This window comes from Mesoplodon mirus, assembly GCF_964341445.2.
Source record: "Mesoplodon mirus genome assembly, chromosome: 7".
NCBI lineage: Eukaryota > Metazoa > Chordata > Mammalia > Artiodactyla > Ziphiidae > Mesoplodon > Mesoplodon mirus.
In genome coordinates, this window is record NC_138983.1 from 43,127,145 (window position 1) to 43,142,181 (window position 15,037).

The following is a 15,037-nucleotide window of genomic DNA, read 5'->3' on the forward strand; positions in this document are numbered from 1 at the left end:
GTTATACAGAAAAGTCATTTTATTATTGCCATGTAATAATATGTTGCATAATACTTGTAGATACCTATGTTTATGTTGCAACAAATATAGGTGATGCTAATTGAACATAAGTTTTTTTTTGTTGTTTTTTTTACAACTTTATTGGAGTATAATTGCTTCACAATGGTGTTAGTTTCTGCTTTATAACAAAGTGAATCAGTTATACATATACATATGTTCCCATATCCCTTCCCTCTTGCGTCTCCCTCCCTCCCACCCTCCCTATCCCACGCCTCCAGGCGGTCACAAAGCACCGATCTGATCTCCCTGTGCTTCTGATCTCCCTGTGCTATGCGGCTGCTTCCCACTAGCTATCTACCTTACGTTTGGTAGTGTATATATGAACATAAGTTTTAAACAAGGAAATAAATAACTGAAATTAAAGTTCTTAGTATTTATGTAGCGTATTAGTTTCCTGGGGCTGCCATAACAGAGTACCACCGACTGAATGGTTTAAGCAACAGAAACTTATTTTCTCACAATTCTGGAGGCTATAAGTCCAAGATAAGGTGTCAGCAGGTTTAGTTTCCTCTGAGGCCTCTGTCCCTGGCTTGCAGATGGCTGCTCACTGTTGTCCTACATGGTCATCCTGTCTGTGTCCTAATCTCCATTTCTTAAAAGTACACCAGTCATATTGGATTAGGGCCCACCCATACGGCCTCATGTAACCTTAATGTCCTCTTTAAAGGCCCTGTCTCTGAATACAGTCACATTCTGATGTACTGGAGGTTGGAACTTGAACACATGAATTTGAGGAGGACACACTTCAGTGTATAACTTTTAAGTTTTTGTTGAGTTGGGTCCAGTTTAAGTAACTATGAACCACACAAGAGATTTCAGACTTTTATTAGTTTGGAAGGAAAAGATAAATATTAGCAGTAGCAAATTTTCTGTTTTGTTTGGTTGTGAAATCCACTGAAAGTGTACATGAACAAATCATCCAAAGCCAGACCACACTGGCAGTGAATGGCTCTGCAGCAGAGAAGGTGGGGGGACATGAGTTCAAAGAGGACACATTGCACTTGTCTGGGGAAGTGCTCCCCAAGATTTAGACTCATTCATCACCTCCATTTTGGACTTAGCTTTTTAATTGCTTTGTTTGGATTGATCCTTGAGCAACACATTTCCTATGAAGCTGTTCACTTTTCACCCTACTACTTAGGACATACTGTGTACTATGTACTGTTCTGACATTTCAAACATTGCCTCATTTAGTGAAGAAGCTACTAACCGGAGTGCTCGGAATCTATGTTGCCTCACTTGTAAAGTAAGCATTTAGGACTAAATTACCATCAAGGTCTCTTTCAGCTCTTAATGATCTGATTTCAAGATAGACATTTACAATTTAAAATATATTCCTGTGTCTTAAGAAACAACAACTGTAACTGGCTTTTGTTGTGTTGTCAGAAATAGAATACAGGCAGCTTTATAATCTATTTCATAAAGGTACCTCTCTGGTTTCACATTTTTCAACAAATAGGAAAGGATTTTGATAAAAACATTAAAACATTATCAATGTGGTTGCACATTTTTCTTATTATTTTCAGTGCTTCCAGGTTTTTTGACTATATCAAAATACTCTCTGTGAACATCTAAATTAAAAGAGAAAGAAAAGTTCAAAGTATGCCTAACATGTTACTCAGGTTACGTATATCTTGCTTTGCATAATTGAATGTTAATGAAAGTCTTGGGTAGTGAGTCACACTTAAGTTACAGAATGTTATGTATGTATGTATGTATGTATGTATGTATGGCTGCGTTGGGTCTTTGTTACTGTGCTCTGGCTTTCTCTAGTTGTGGTGAACGGGGGCTACTCTTTGTTGCGGTGCATGGGCTTCTCATTGCAGTGGCTTCTCTTGCTGCAGAGCACGGGCTCTAGGTGCACGGGCTTCAGTAGTTGTGGCTCATGGGCTTAGCTGCTCCACGGCCAGAATCTTTTTTAGTAGAAATAACATGGTGAATTCTGTTAATTCCTAGCACCTGGCACATACGTGTGATTACATGTTTAAGTTAAATGAATAATCAACTCCCTCAGTTTTTTTGCTTTGTAAACATGCTCTTTGTGTGTTAGACTTGTTTACATCTGTATCCAAGCATTTGGCATCAGGTAAACCAGTGCCTTTCAGATTTTAATGTTGCGGTGAATCATCTGGGGATCTTGTTAAAAAAAAATGTAGATTCTGATTCAGGTGGCCTGGGTTGGATACTTAGAGTCTGCATTTCTAGCAAGCTTCCAGGTGCTTCTGCTGATACTGGCTCAAGAACCAAATTTGAGTAACAAGGATATAAACCAAATGTCCCTATGGAACCATTTTTTTCCCATCATGTGGTTATAATGCTTGCCATACTATATATATATTGTATACAGTTTTGCTGTCCTCCCCCCTGCCTTTTTTTTTATTATTACAAAGTTTAAAAGGTACATTGTAGAAATTGTAGAGGGTGAGGGAAAGGTGATGATCCTATGTCACCACTCACAGATAACCATGGTTGTATGTACTTACGGTATAAATATAAATGTACACTTTCACAAAAATTGATTAATTCTGTATAAACTTCTTTGATATTCTGCTTTTTGTTTAATATAGTGTGAAGTCTTCCATATCACTAAATAATCTTCCAGACATTTTTACTGAATAAACTATATAGCAAATGAAGTACCATTATTTATTTAACCCATCCCTTACCTTAGAATATTTATGTCTATAATCTAGCACTAGTATAAAAATGTTTCACTGAACATCCTTATACATACATCTTAGTTCACTTGAACTTTTATTTTCATAGGACACATTCCAATTCTAGGCTATCGATACAGATATAGATGTAGAGATATAGACATTGACATATCCAGTTGCCTTCCTGAAAGATTATACCACTTTCCACTCAGGCCCACAGTATAAGAGTGCCTATTTTAACGGGATCTATTTACATCAGTAAAGAGTGTATCTGAAGCTGTCTTACTTTTGCTGGCAGGTATTCTAATAGGCTCTACAAATATAACCACAACTTTGTGAAAGCTATCAATGCCATTCAGAAGTCTTGGACTGCGACCGCATACATGGAATATGAGACTCTTACACTGAAAGAGATGATTAGGAGAGGTGGTGGCCACAGCCAGAGAATTCCAAGGTAATAAAGCACATGTCTTTATCACTAATAAAGATATTTGTATCAATTGATATCCTCCTCCCTGGGCTGTTCATCATTTTATTGGTCATCCTAACTTAGACTTTTTATGTTATCTTTTCTCTGACCATCTCCCTTTCCTATTCATACATACTCGGATGTTCTCCAAGCCCTATTTATGGGTTTTGCTTTCACAGCATCTTCCATTTCCTTTACTCTCTTTCCATTTTCTACACTTTGGCTTAGGGCTTTGTCATCTCTATCCTGTATAATGGATCAGCTTCCTGCCTTCTCTCTCTTTGGTTTCTACCCCTCCCTGTCCCCACTCTTAGCCATTCTATGAAATACTGCCTGTTACATCTTCTTACACCCAGCTATGATTGGGTTACTACCTATTGTCTAATGAATAAATTTAGCCTGGTAATCAAAGCCATCTAAATTTGCCCATAACTGTATTGACTACCTTGACCTGCTTTCAAATAATATGATAGAAAATTCCTGAAAACTTTCATCTACCTCCATTCATGCCACTCCCTTTGCCTCAGATACCCCTGAACTTACCTATAGAAACTGTCAAATTTGCCACCTGTAAAAATCTCAAAATCCTTTCTCTGTTTTTATGTCCAGCAAAAAATATTCCATATTTATTGATATACCTCTTCTACCTTCAGCCAGAAGTGGCATTTCCCATCTTTAGTTTATATACCCCATGGTGTATTTCTTATGGAAAATTATATCGTTCTTTGAATTTATACAGTGAGGAATTTGGTAGATTTATTCCCTCAAAACTATAGCTGGATTTAGCAGACTATGTAGTTTCTCTCACAGTTCTACCCATATCTGAAAAGAATCTTATACAGTGTTTCTCAAAGTGTATTCTGAGGAATGACTAGTCTGTGAGATGCTCTGGTTAGTCAAAATTGGGAATGGGAGCATATTGTATTCCTTCTCAGATTCACTAAAGTGAAAGAGCCATCTTGTATCTGTGTGAGACGAGAAGTTGAGACCTGTTCAGTAACAAGCCAAAGGAGAACCCGGAGGAGGTGGGGTCAGCACTGGAGCCTAGGGAGACTGGGACTCCTGTCTGGAAGACTGAGCCTCAGACCCAACTGCTTTGCCATGTGTCAGGTGCCATGTTTCTGAAGAACTCTTGTAGAAAAACATATTGTTTATGGACATCTGAGTCCAGAGCTCTCTGCAGATTCTTAAAAGAATCTGGACCCAAATGATTGAGAGCCAATAATGTATAGTGTGCCTGTGATGTTTGTAATTCTCACTTCTCCATCTCCCTAATTTCTCTTTCACTGTCTTCATTTTCACTCCACTGAGCTTTGTTGTCACATTGCTTTTGTTTTATCTGTGTGTGCACTGATGGGTAAACACTCTGCCTTATAGGATGTTAGGAAGAAGGAAGTTAACAATTGCCTGTTTTGTGCCAGATAGCCACCTAAATGTATCAGCAGCATGTTTAGTCTTAATGACATAGATGATGATGATGGTGGTGGTGATCATCATAATAGCTTAATAATTTAGTAAGGACTTATCAGAGACAAGGCCATGTTTTAAGTACTTGTTAATCATTATTACATTGAATTTTCATAACAGTCCTTTGCAGTAGGCATGATTATACCCATCTTTTTTTTTGTTGTTGTTGTTTTGGGGTTTTTTTGTTTGTTTTTGTGGTACGCGGGCCTCTCACTGTTGTGGCCTCTCCCGTTGCGGAGCACAGGCTCCGGACGCGCAGGCTCAGCAGCCATGTCTCATGGGCCTAGCCACTCCGCGGCATGTGGGATCCTCCCGGACTGGGGCACAAACCCGTGTCCCCTGCATCGGCAGGCAGACTCTCAACCACTGCACCACCAGGGAAGCCCCTATTATACCCATCTTAATAAGAGGTGATCATAGTTTTGTGATGTTAAGGTCTTTGACGAATATTACACAGCTAGTAAGTGGTAAAGCCATTTGTGGCCATCTTTGTGTCTTACTTTCATCTGTTTATGGAGCTAGTCTGCCTGCTTCTACTTAGATCTTTTATTTCCATGCCTTCACTTCTTTTACAGCTACCATCACCACCATCTCCAGAGTCAAACATCAGTAATTCCTCTATTTTCTCTAAATCCTTTGTAGGCCATCTTCAATTTCTCACATCTGCTTTCTTGGTCAAAATGTATTAAAAGTAAGAGAATGCAGCTATTTAGGCATACTAAAATTAGCAATGGCAATATACGAAACCAACATTATTTCACCAGGGAAAATTACTAGATCCTGAAAAAGAAATGGGTAATTTATACAACTTAGTTATATAATTGACACATTGTATAATAGATACATTTTTGTATAATAGACACATTGAAACACTGATAGACAAGTGCTCTTTGGATCTGAATCTACATTCTAGCCAGCCAGGTGGTTGAAATCATGGAATCATCCTCAAAGGAAAGAATATATATTGACATCAAATGTCTGTTTCCATCCTAGGCCCAAACCTGCACCAATAACTGCTGAAATACAGAAAGAGATTTTGCATTTGCCAGCATCCTGGGACTGGAGAAATGTTCATGGTACCAATTTTGTTACTCCTGTTCGAAACCAAGGTAAAAAAAAAAAAAAAGTCCGATTTTTTTTTCCATTAATTCATTCTGAAATATTTATTGAACATTTACTATGTGCCAGGCTCTCAGATTTGGGGGATACAGAAGTGAATAGGTTATGATCCACTTTAGTAAAGAAATGGAAAATATATAACTAATGAATACTCACTTCTTTTTGTGTCCGTGACAGACTTTGGTAGTAGATAATCTCTCCAGCAGAGCTTAGCATTTCTTCAGTATCCTTCTCAGTGTGTTCCAGGTAGCTAATGAAATTAGAGTGATATGTAAGCCAAACTCATTTGCCCTCCTAGTCACTTGTGTAGAAACAAAGAATTGCATGCAGCCAAAATTGGTCTTCCTTCTGCAAGTGGTTTGCTGGAATCCTTTTTTTTTTTTTAAATTGAAGTATAATAGATTGACAATGTTGTATTAGTTTCAGGTGTACAGCAAAGTGATTCAGTTTATATATATATATATTCCTTTTCAGATTCTTTTCCATTATAGTTTATTAAAAGACACTGAATATAGTTCCCTGTGCTATACAGTAGGTCCTTGTTGTTTATCTATTTTATATATAGTAGTGTGTATCTGTTAATCCCAAACTCCTAATTTATCCCTCCCCTTTCCCCTTTGGTAACCAGTTTTTTTTCTATATCTGTGAGTCTGTTTCTGTTTTGTAAATAAGTTCATTTGTATCATTTTTTAGATTCTACATGTAAGTGATATATGATATTTGTCTTTGATTTACTTTACTTAGTATGATAATCTCTAGGACCATCATGTTGCTGCAAATGGCAATATTTCATTCTTTTTTATGGCTGAGTAATATTCCATTGTGTATATATACCACATCTTCTTTATGCTGGAATCCTTCTTTACTACCTGTCTGCCCACTCTACCCCTTTGTCCTCCCCCATCATTTAGTCTTTAATTACTATAGGAGCCCAGAAAATGTATCCTTAAATTTTTTTCTGGTAAAGTAGATTTTTTGAGCTGTGTAAAGACCTTTCAATTAACTTTACCCCAGGATGAGACATATAATGGTAAGTATTAACTCAGCTTCCTGAATGGTGGGCTGGAGGCAGAGCCCAGGTTTACCAAAATTATCACTGTAATTGCATTTTATCAGTTATTTTTGGAAATTGGATACAGGATGAGTAGGTTTAATAACTTTTCCTCTAATAGCACTTGAGAGCAAATTATCTTATCCTAAATTTTAACCAACAATGATTGGAGAATCATTTATATAATACTCAGGTTTATTACTTCTAAGCTCATTTTGAAGATAATTACAGTACACATGACTGCTTTGTTACTATAAAATGGGTGTAGTATTTACTGTCTGGAAACATTCTGATTAGTGTCTCCTGAGAGAGGATTATAAATTTATAACACCCAAAGATAAATTGTCCTTCCCCTTTCTTAAAATTCAATGCTAATCAGCCTCTCCTACTTCTCAACATTCACCACCAACCCTTCAGTTCATCCTCACTGAATTTTTGCAAAGTGTTCTGAATATATGGAGCTTTGAGCAGGTCTTACAGCAGCAGTGTTCCTGTCCTTCATCTGACACCAGAGGTCTCATCTCTTTGTCTTTCCTTTGTACCAATTATTCTGGGACTCTTTGGCTCTAGAGAAAGTGTGGGTCCTGAAATCCATCCCTACCTTTTCTGGAGACAGCTTCCTTGGAAAGGAGGGATTGGAAATGAGAGAAATTTGAAGGTAATTGAGAAATGAATGGAAAGTTGATTAAAGGTTTGAGATTAAGAGAGGATTAAAATTTATTCTGTAATCAAACAGGTTTCCTATCCTTATTGGAGAGGATGAAGTAAATACTGCATGTCAAGTGTTGGTTATTGAGGGCTTGGCACATGGTTGTTTCCACTGTGTTGCAGTGTTTATAGAGTAATATGTTAGGAATTTTTTTGGCTGTGTTGGGTCTTTGCTGCTATGCGTGGATTTTCTTTAGTTGTGACGAGCGGGGGCTACTCTTCGTTGCAATGTGCGGGCTTTTCATTGCGGTGGCTTGTCTTGTTGTGTAGCACCGGCTCTAGGCACATGGGCTTCAGTAGTTGCAGCACGCAGGCTCAGTAGTTGCAGCACGCAGGCCCTAGAGCGTGTGGGCTCAGTAGTTGTGGTGCACGGGCTTAGTTGCTCTGCACATGTGGGATCTTCCTGGACCAGGGATTGAACCCGTATCCCCTGCTTCTTAACCACTGTGCCACCAGGGAAGTCCAGGAATTTTTGTTTAATGGCTGAGGATATAAAGACCAATATGACATGGTCCTCATCCTAGAAACTACAGTTTAGCAAGACCTGCAAGCAAAACATTAAAATACAATATGATAACTGCTTTAACAGGGCGTTTTAAAAATTCTTTAGGAAAAGTTTGAAAGAAATATTTAGTTCCACTCACTTCACAAAATATATGATTGACTACTGATGAGATAATAACTCAGGGGAAGGAAGTTAGACTCTCTAAAGCTAGATCCTTTGACAATGGCTTTCCTGTGGCTTGGTAAAAGGTATTGTCATCTCTAATATTCCATATTCTTTGAGTGTTATAAATATGGTTTGTACAGACATGGGCAATTTAAAAACAGAGGGCTTTGACAGATTAATTGCTTTTAAATTGATCCCTCATCTGTAGTATCTTGTTAGGTGTCTGAGAAAATAATGTACTTAGTTGTTCCTCTTTTGATTTCTTTTTGGTTTTCTGTACTTTAGGTTGGGAAAAAATTATTTTCTATTCCTACTAACTGGGCTACTTGGAAATTTCCATTAACTTAAATACGCCAGTGTTCTATATAACCTAGAATTCAAATTACCCACAGTTAAGGGAATTCACAACTTTTCTCTATTCGGAGAGCAAATCAAGATTAATGAAAGAAAAATATGGCGTGGGGCGGGGTGCAAATTCTTACCTTTACACGTGTTAACATCTCCAAGCACTAGCCATGTAGCCAGGATTTACTTTGATGTGTGAGAGGGAAGAGAGCTAGGAAGTTGCAAGAGATGGACTTTCTTTGTTCTTCTCCCAGCAGTGCTGTCTTTATTTATTATTGCATCTTCAAGAGAGAAGGGGAGTGTCTTTCAGGTCACATTAATTAGGAAATGCAGAGGGTTTTCCTAACTTTAAAATCTAGTTCATTTAAGTCTTGTTCTAACTACTGTTTATATTAAAGCTGGAAGGCAGGGGCCTTAAACTGCTCCACCCTATTCCTTTTACATACAAATAAAAAGAAATGCCAGAAAGGTCAAGTGACTTGCCCAGAGTCACACAGCTGAGTGACAGGGTGGGAGGGAAGGGAAAAAAAGAATCCTGGCTCTTTACTCCCATTTCAGTGTTCTCTCCACTGTTAGAAGTTACAGCTGAATATAGTTAAACCATCTGACAATCACATATCTATTTGAGATTGTGGAAATATGATTACTGTAGAGCTCTGTCTGGATCATCTCCCCTTCTTCTTTATTGCCCTGTAGTCTTCTTAAGAGAAAATGGTCCTTTTATTTTTATTGTTTATTTATTTACTTGTTTGTTTATTGAAGTATAGTTGATTTACAGAATCTAGACTCTGGCCCTGACTTCTGAAGAGGCATTAATTACCTTGGCAGCTGACCTTCTGGGAACATCAAGGGCTTGAGGAAGGTTATCTCCTTTCCTCATTCCTGTGATTTCTCTGTTAACAGAGCACATTCTGAGCCCTTGAATGTACATGTGGCCTGTCCCTCCCATGATGCTGGCTGGTCAGATGATGAGGGTTTAATAGTTAATACCAAGAGAGATTATTTCTGTGGCTGCCCTGGGCCAAGACTGCTAAATGGCCAAATTGGGGCCATTTCTAGACTCTTGTGATGTTATTTATTGAAAGATCCTGATGTCTCAAGAAAAGAACACTGGCCTTGGCCATTTACTGTCACTCATCTAGTTCTTTGACATTCTGTCATTTGAAAGAGGAGTCCTAAGGATAGTATTATTTGGATGGTTTTGAAAACAAAATATGCATATTAATTTCATTCTATCTAGTAACTAGAAGACAGGGAAAGGAAATTTGAAAATTCTTTAAAGTAGATACTGATCTATAAATGGAAAAAGACAATACTCTGCATTAGGAGACATTTAGATGCTAGCACCTGCCACCCTTTAGTTTTGTGACTTTGGACAGGTCAGTGCTTCTTTTTGAATCTCAGTGTATGTATTATTGAGTAGGTTGTACACTAGATGAATCCCAAGGCCCCTTTCCAAATGTTTCTCTTCTAATCTTCATAATTTAGGTGATCCCTCAGTGGCAAAAGCAGTATGGATAAATCTGAGATGTTTATGGGGAGAATTTTGGGGACCATCAGAATGGTAGCAGTTACAGGGTGATAGGGCTCTAATGGACTAAAAGTAAATATTAACTGTTTCCATTGAAATAACCTTCTCTCCTCGATATAAATATGTATCCACTTATTCATAATTTGACTTTTCTTTCTACAAAGATGCACTGAATTCCTTCATTGCATCAGGCATCAAGGTGAAGAAAACAGATTTCCTGTAAACACTCAAAGAAATTCACAATTTAGTTTGAGGAAAATGGTATTAAGTAATTCAAGTAGGCTTAAGAATGTTGGAGGCTGAGCATAGAGTATCCTGGCTTTCCTTTGTACTCAGGGAGGGACATGAATGAACGGTTACCTGGAGAAGAGAAAAACAGTGCCCCTCATATTTTTAATGGACAGTGTTCTTCTTAATACTTTTCGGAGGAAGACATTCACTAACTAAATTCAGACTTATTAAAGAGAACAAAGGCAGCATTCTCTTTATGTAGAATGAATGTTTTGAATTGTAATATTGTCTGTTCGTTTGTCTTACTTTACGTGTACAAGGGAGTGCTTACCATTCAAGTAATTTGGTAACTAATTAATATTAGTAACTTGAATAACATGTCAACTTCGTTTAATACCAGTGTCTCAGGTTTGGTACAAGCATATCTCCATGTAGAATTTGTATCAGTGGCAGAGGTGAAAGAGGCTGTATCATAATGGGGATATTAAGTTATGCTCATTTCTTTCTAGAATTGCAACAAGTGGAAATCCCAGTTTTGTTACATACATTCCATATTTTATTCTGTGTATTTATTTCTTCTACTCACACATATTGAAGAAACAGATAAAAATATTTTTATATAAATTACCTCATAATACAATATTTTTTCTTCTCTTGAAGCAGCAACTATGTTCCTAGCATATGCTTCTTAAGTAAATTTATTTTGTCTTGCAAGAAGAGCATTTACATATTAAATAAAGCTGCTTTCTTTTCCCTTCTCCCCTACCTCCATACAGCTACTTTTCAATTTATTTTCCATTTCACTACCTCCAACTGCTTTATATCTTTACTTCCTTATTGTCCACCTTAAATACCATATCCATCATTATAATTACTCTCTTACCTCCTTGGACTTTGTTGTATTTTGCCTCCTTGACCCTGGTTGAATCCAACTCTCTACTATAATACACCCATACCTGAGCCATTATTAGGGTTAATTCCACCCAACAGGGGCTTTAGAAAATGCCTCTCTGGAGATATTTAAAAGCTTAGCTTATATGTATCCCTCCATTATTTTCTCTCAAGTTGATGGCTCAGAATGTTGCAAATGTAAATCATTTCTGCATTATTAAGAATACTGCCAAATGGAAGCAACCTAAGTGTCCATCAACAGATTAATGGATAAAGAAGATGTGGCACATATATACAGTGGAATATTACTCAGCCATAAAAAGAAACGAAATTGAGTTATTTGTAGTGAGGTGGATGGACCTAGAGACTGTCATACAAAGTGAAGTAAGTCAGAAAGAGAAAAATAAATACTGTATGCTAACGCATATATATGGAATATTTAAAAAAAGGTTCTGAAGAACCCAGGGGCAGGACAGGAATAAAGATGCAGATGTAGAGGATGGACTTGAGGACACAGGGAGGGGGAAGGGTAAGCTGGGAGGAAGTGAGAGAGTGGCATGGACATATATACACTACCAAATGTAAAATAGATAGCCGGTGGGAAGCAGCCGCATAGCACAGGGAGATGAGCTGGGTGCTTTGTGACCACCTAGAGGGGTGGGATAGGGAGGGTGGGAGGGAGACGCAAGAGGGAGGAGATACGGGGATATATGTATATGTATAGCTGATTCACTTTGTTATAGAGCAGAAACTAACACACCATTGTAAAGCAATTATATGCCAATAAAGATGTTAAAAAAAAAAAAAAGAATATTGTCAAATGCTTTGCAGAAGTTAGGAGGTTTTTTTCTCCCAAAGTATTTTCAAGAAAAGCCCCGTATAGTAATGTTTGCCTTTTGGTGAAAAAACTAAAATCTTAATGTTTGCCTGTAACCTCAGTAGCATTCTTTGATTGAATCTTCTATATTGTGCTGATCCTTATGAACAAAAACCGCAACACTCAGTATAAATATATTAATGTATGTAATGCATTTAAGGTTTCTATGATTCTTTTTGAGTGCGTCAAAGGTCTCTTGGGTTATATATCCTTCTTTTCTATCACCAGGGTCTTGTGGAAGCTGCTACTCATTTGCTTCTATAGGGATGATGGAAGCAAGAATCCGTATACTAACCAACAATACCCAGACCCCAATCTTGAGTCCTCAGGAGGTTGTGTCTTGCAGCCAGTATGCTCAAGGTATGTGTTGTATTTCAGGCACTGTTTACCTGTGTGTAGTTTGCCATTGTTGGCAAAGCCGTAAGGATGGGATAGTACAGAGATCATAATGTCTTCTGTCAGAAAACCTGGGTGCGATTCATAGAAAGATAGACAACATGAAAAGGCAGAAGGCTATGTACCAGATGAAGGAACAAGATAAAACCCCAGAAAAATAACTAAATGAAGTGGAGATAGGCAACCTTCCAGAAAAGGATTCAGAATAATCAGGGTGAAGATGATCCAGGACCTCGGAAAAAGAATAGAGACAAAGATCGAGAAGATGCAAGAAATGTTTAAAAAACACGTAGAAGAATTAAAGAACAAACAAACAGAGATGAACAATACAATAACTGAAATGAAAACTACACTAGAAGGAATCAATAGCAGAATAACTGAGTCAGAAGAGCTGATAAGTGACCTGGAAAACAGAATGGTGGAATTCACTGCTGTGGAACAGAACAAAGAAAAAAGAATGAAAAGAAATGAAGACAGCCTAAGAGACCGTGGGGACAACATTAAATGCAACAACATTCGCATTGCAGGGGTCCCAGAAGGAGAAGAGAGAGAGAAAGGACCTGAGAAAATATTTGAAGAGATTATAGTCGAAAACTTCCCTAACATGGGAAAGGAAACAGCCACCCAAGTCCAGGAAGCACAGAGTCCCATACAGGAGAAACCCAAGGAGAAACACACTGAGACACATAGTAATCAAACTGGCAAAAACTAAACACAAAGAAAAATTATTGAAAGCAGCAAGGGAAAAATGACAAATAACATACAAGGGAACTCCCATAAGGTTAACAGCTGATTTCTCAGCAGAAACTCTACAAGCCAGAAGGGAGTGCCATGATATACTTAAAGTGATGAAAGGGAAGAACCTACAACCAAGATTACTCTACCCAGCAAGGATCTCATTCAGACTCGATGGAGAAATCAAAAGCTTTACAGACAAGAGAAGCTAAGAGAATTCAGCACCACCAAACCAGCTCTACAACAAATGCTAAAGGAACTTCTCTACACAAGCAAAGATAAGGACCTACAAAAACAAACCCAAAACAATTAAGAAAATGGTCATAGGAACATACGTATCGATAATTACCTTAAACGTGAATGGATTAAATGCTCCAACCAAAAGACACAGGCTTGCTGAATGGATACAAAAATAAGACCTATATATATGCTGTCTACAGGTGACCCACTTCAGACCTAGGGACACATACAGACTGAAAGTGAGGGGATGGAAAAAGATATTCCATACAAATGGAAATTAGAAGAAAGCCGGAGTAGCAACACTCATATCAGATAAAATAGACTTTAAAATAAAGAATGTTACAAGAGACAAGGAAGGACACTACATAATGATCAAGGGAACAATCCAAGAAGAAGATATAACAATTATAAATATATATGCACCCAAGATAGGAGTACCACAATATATAGGCAACTGCTAACAGCTATAAAAGAGGATATTGACAGTAACACAATAATAGTGGGGGACTTTTAACACCTCACTTACACCAATGGACAGATCATCCAAACAGAAAATTAATAAGGAAACAGAAGCTTTAAATGACACAATAGACCAGATAGATTTAATCGATATTTATAGGACATTCCATCCAAAAACAGCAGATTACACTTTCTTCTCAAGTGCGCATGGAACATTCTCCAGGATAGATCACATCTTGGGTCACAAATCAAGCCTCAGTAAATTTAAGAAAATTGAAATTGTATCATGCATCTTTTCTGATCACAATGCTATGAGATTAGAAATGAATTACAGCAAACACTTGGAGGCTAAACAGTACATTACTAAATAACAAAGAGATCACTGAAGAAATCAAAGAGGAAATCAAAACCTACCTAGAGACAAATGACAATGAAGCAACTATCCAAAACCTATGGGATGCAGCAAAAGCAGTTCTAAGAGGGAAGTTTATAGCTATACAAGCCTACCTCAAGAAACAAGAAAAGGGGCTTCCCTGGTGGCGCAGTGGTTGAGAGTCTGCCTGCCGATGCAGGGGACATGGGTTCGTGCCCCAGTCCGGGAAGATCCCACATGCCGCGGAGCGGCTGGGCCCGTGGGCCATGGCCATTGAGCCTGCGCATCCGGAGCCTGTGCTCCACAATGGGAGAGGCCACAACAGTGAGAGGCCCACATACTGCAAAAAAAAAAAGAAACAAGAAAAATCTCAAATAAACAATCTTACCTTACACCTAAAAGAACTAGAGAAAGAAGAACGAACAAAACCCAAAGTTAGCAGAAGGAAAGAAATCATAGAGATCAGAGCAGAAATAAATGAAGTAGAAACAAAGAAGACAATAGCAAAGTTCAATAAAACTAAGAGCTGGTTCTTTGAGAAGATAAACCATATTGATAAACCATTAGCCAGGCTCATCAAGAAAAAGAGGGAGAGGACTCAAATCAATAAAATTAGAAATGGAAAAGGGGAAGTTGCAACAGACACCTCAGAAATACAAAGCATCCTAAGAGACTACTACAGGCAGCTCTATGCCAATAAAATGGACAACCTGGAAGAAATGGACAAATTCTTAGAAAGGTATAACCTTCCAAGACTG

General features: G+C 37.9%; 1 protein-coding gene across 1 annotated transcript in view; it reads left to right on the plus strand.

Annotated features, from left to right (window-relative positions):
- CTSC (cathepsin C) overlaps window positions 1–15,037 on the plus strand; it is a 41,203-nt gene that overhangs the window by 20,644 nt on the left and 5,522 nt on the right. The window contains exons 4-6 of the mRNA XM_082628473.1: window positions 3,016–3,171; window positions 5,647–5,762; window positions 12,305–12,436. Coding sequence (XP_082484599.1) covers window positions 3,016–3,171; window positions 5,647–5,762; window positions 12,305–12,436 — 404 coding nt within the window. The remainder of the gene's footprint in view (window positions 1–3,015; window positions 3,172–5,646; window positions 5,763–12,304; window positions 12,437–15,037) is intronic.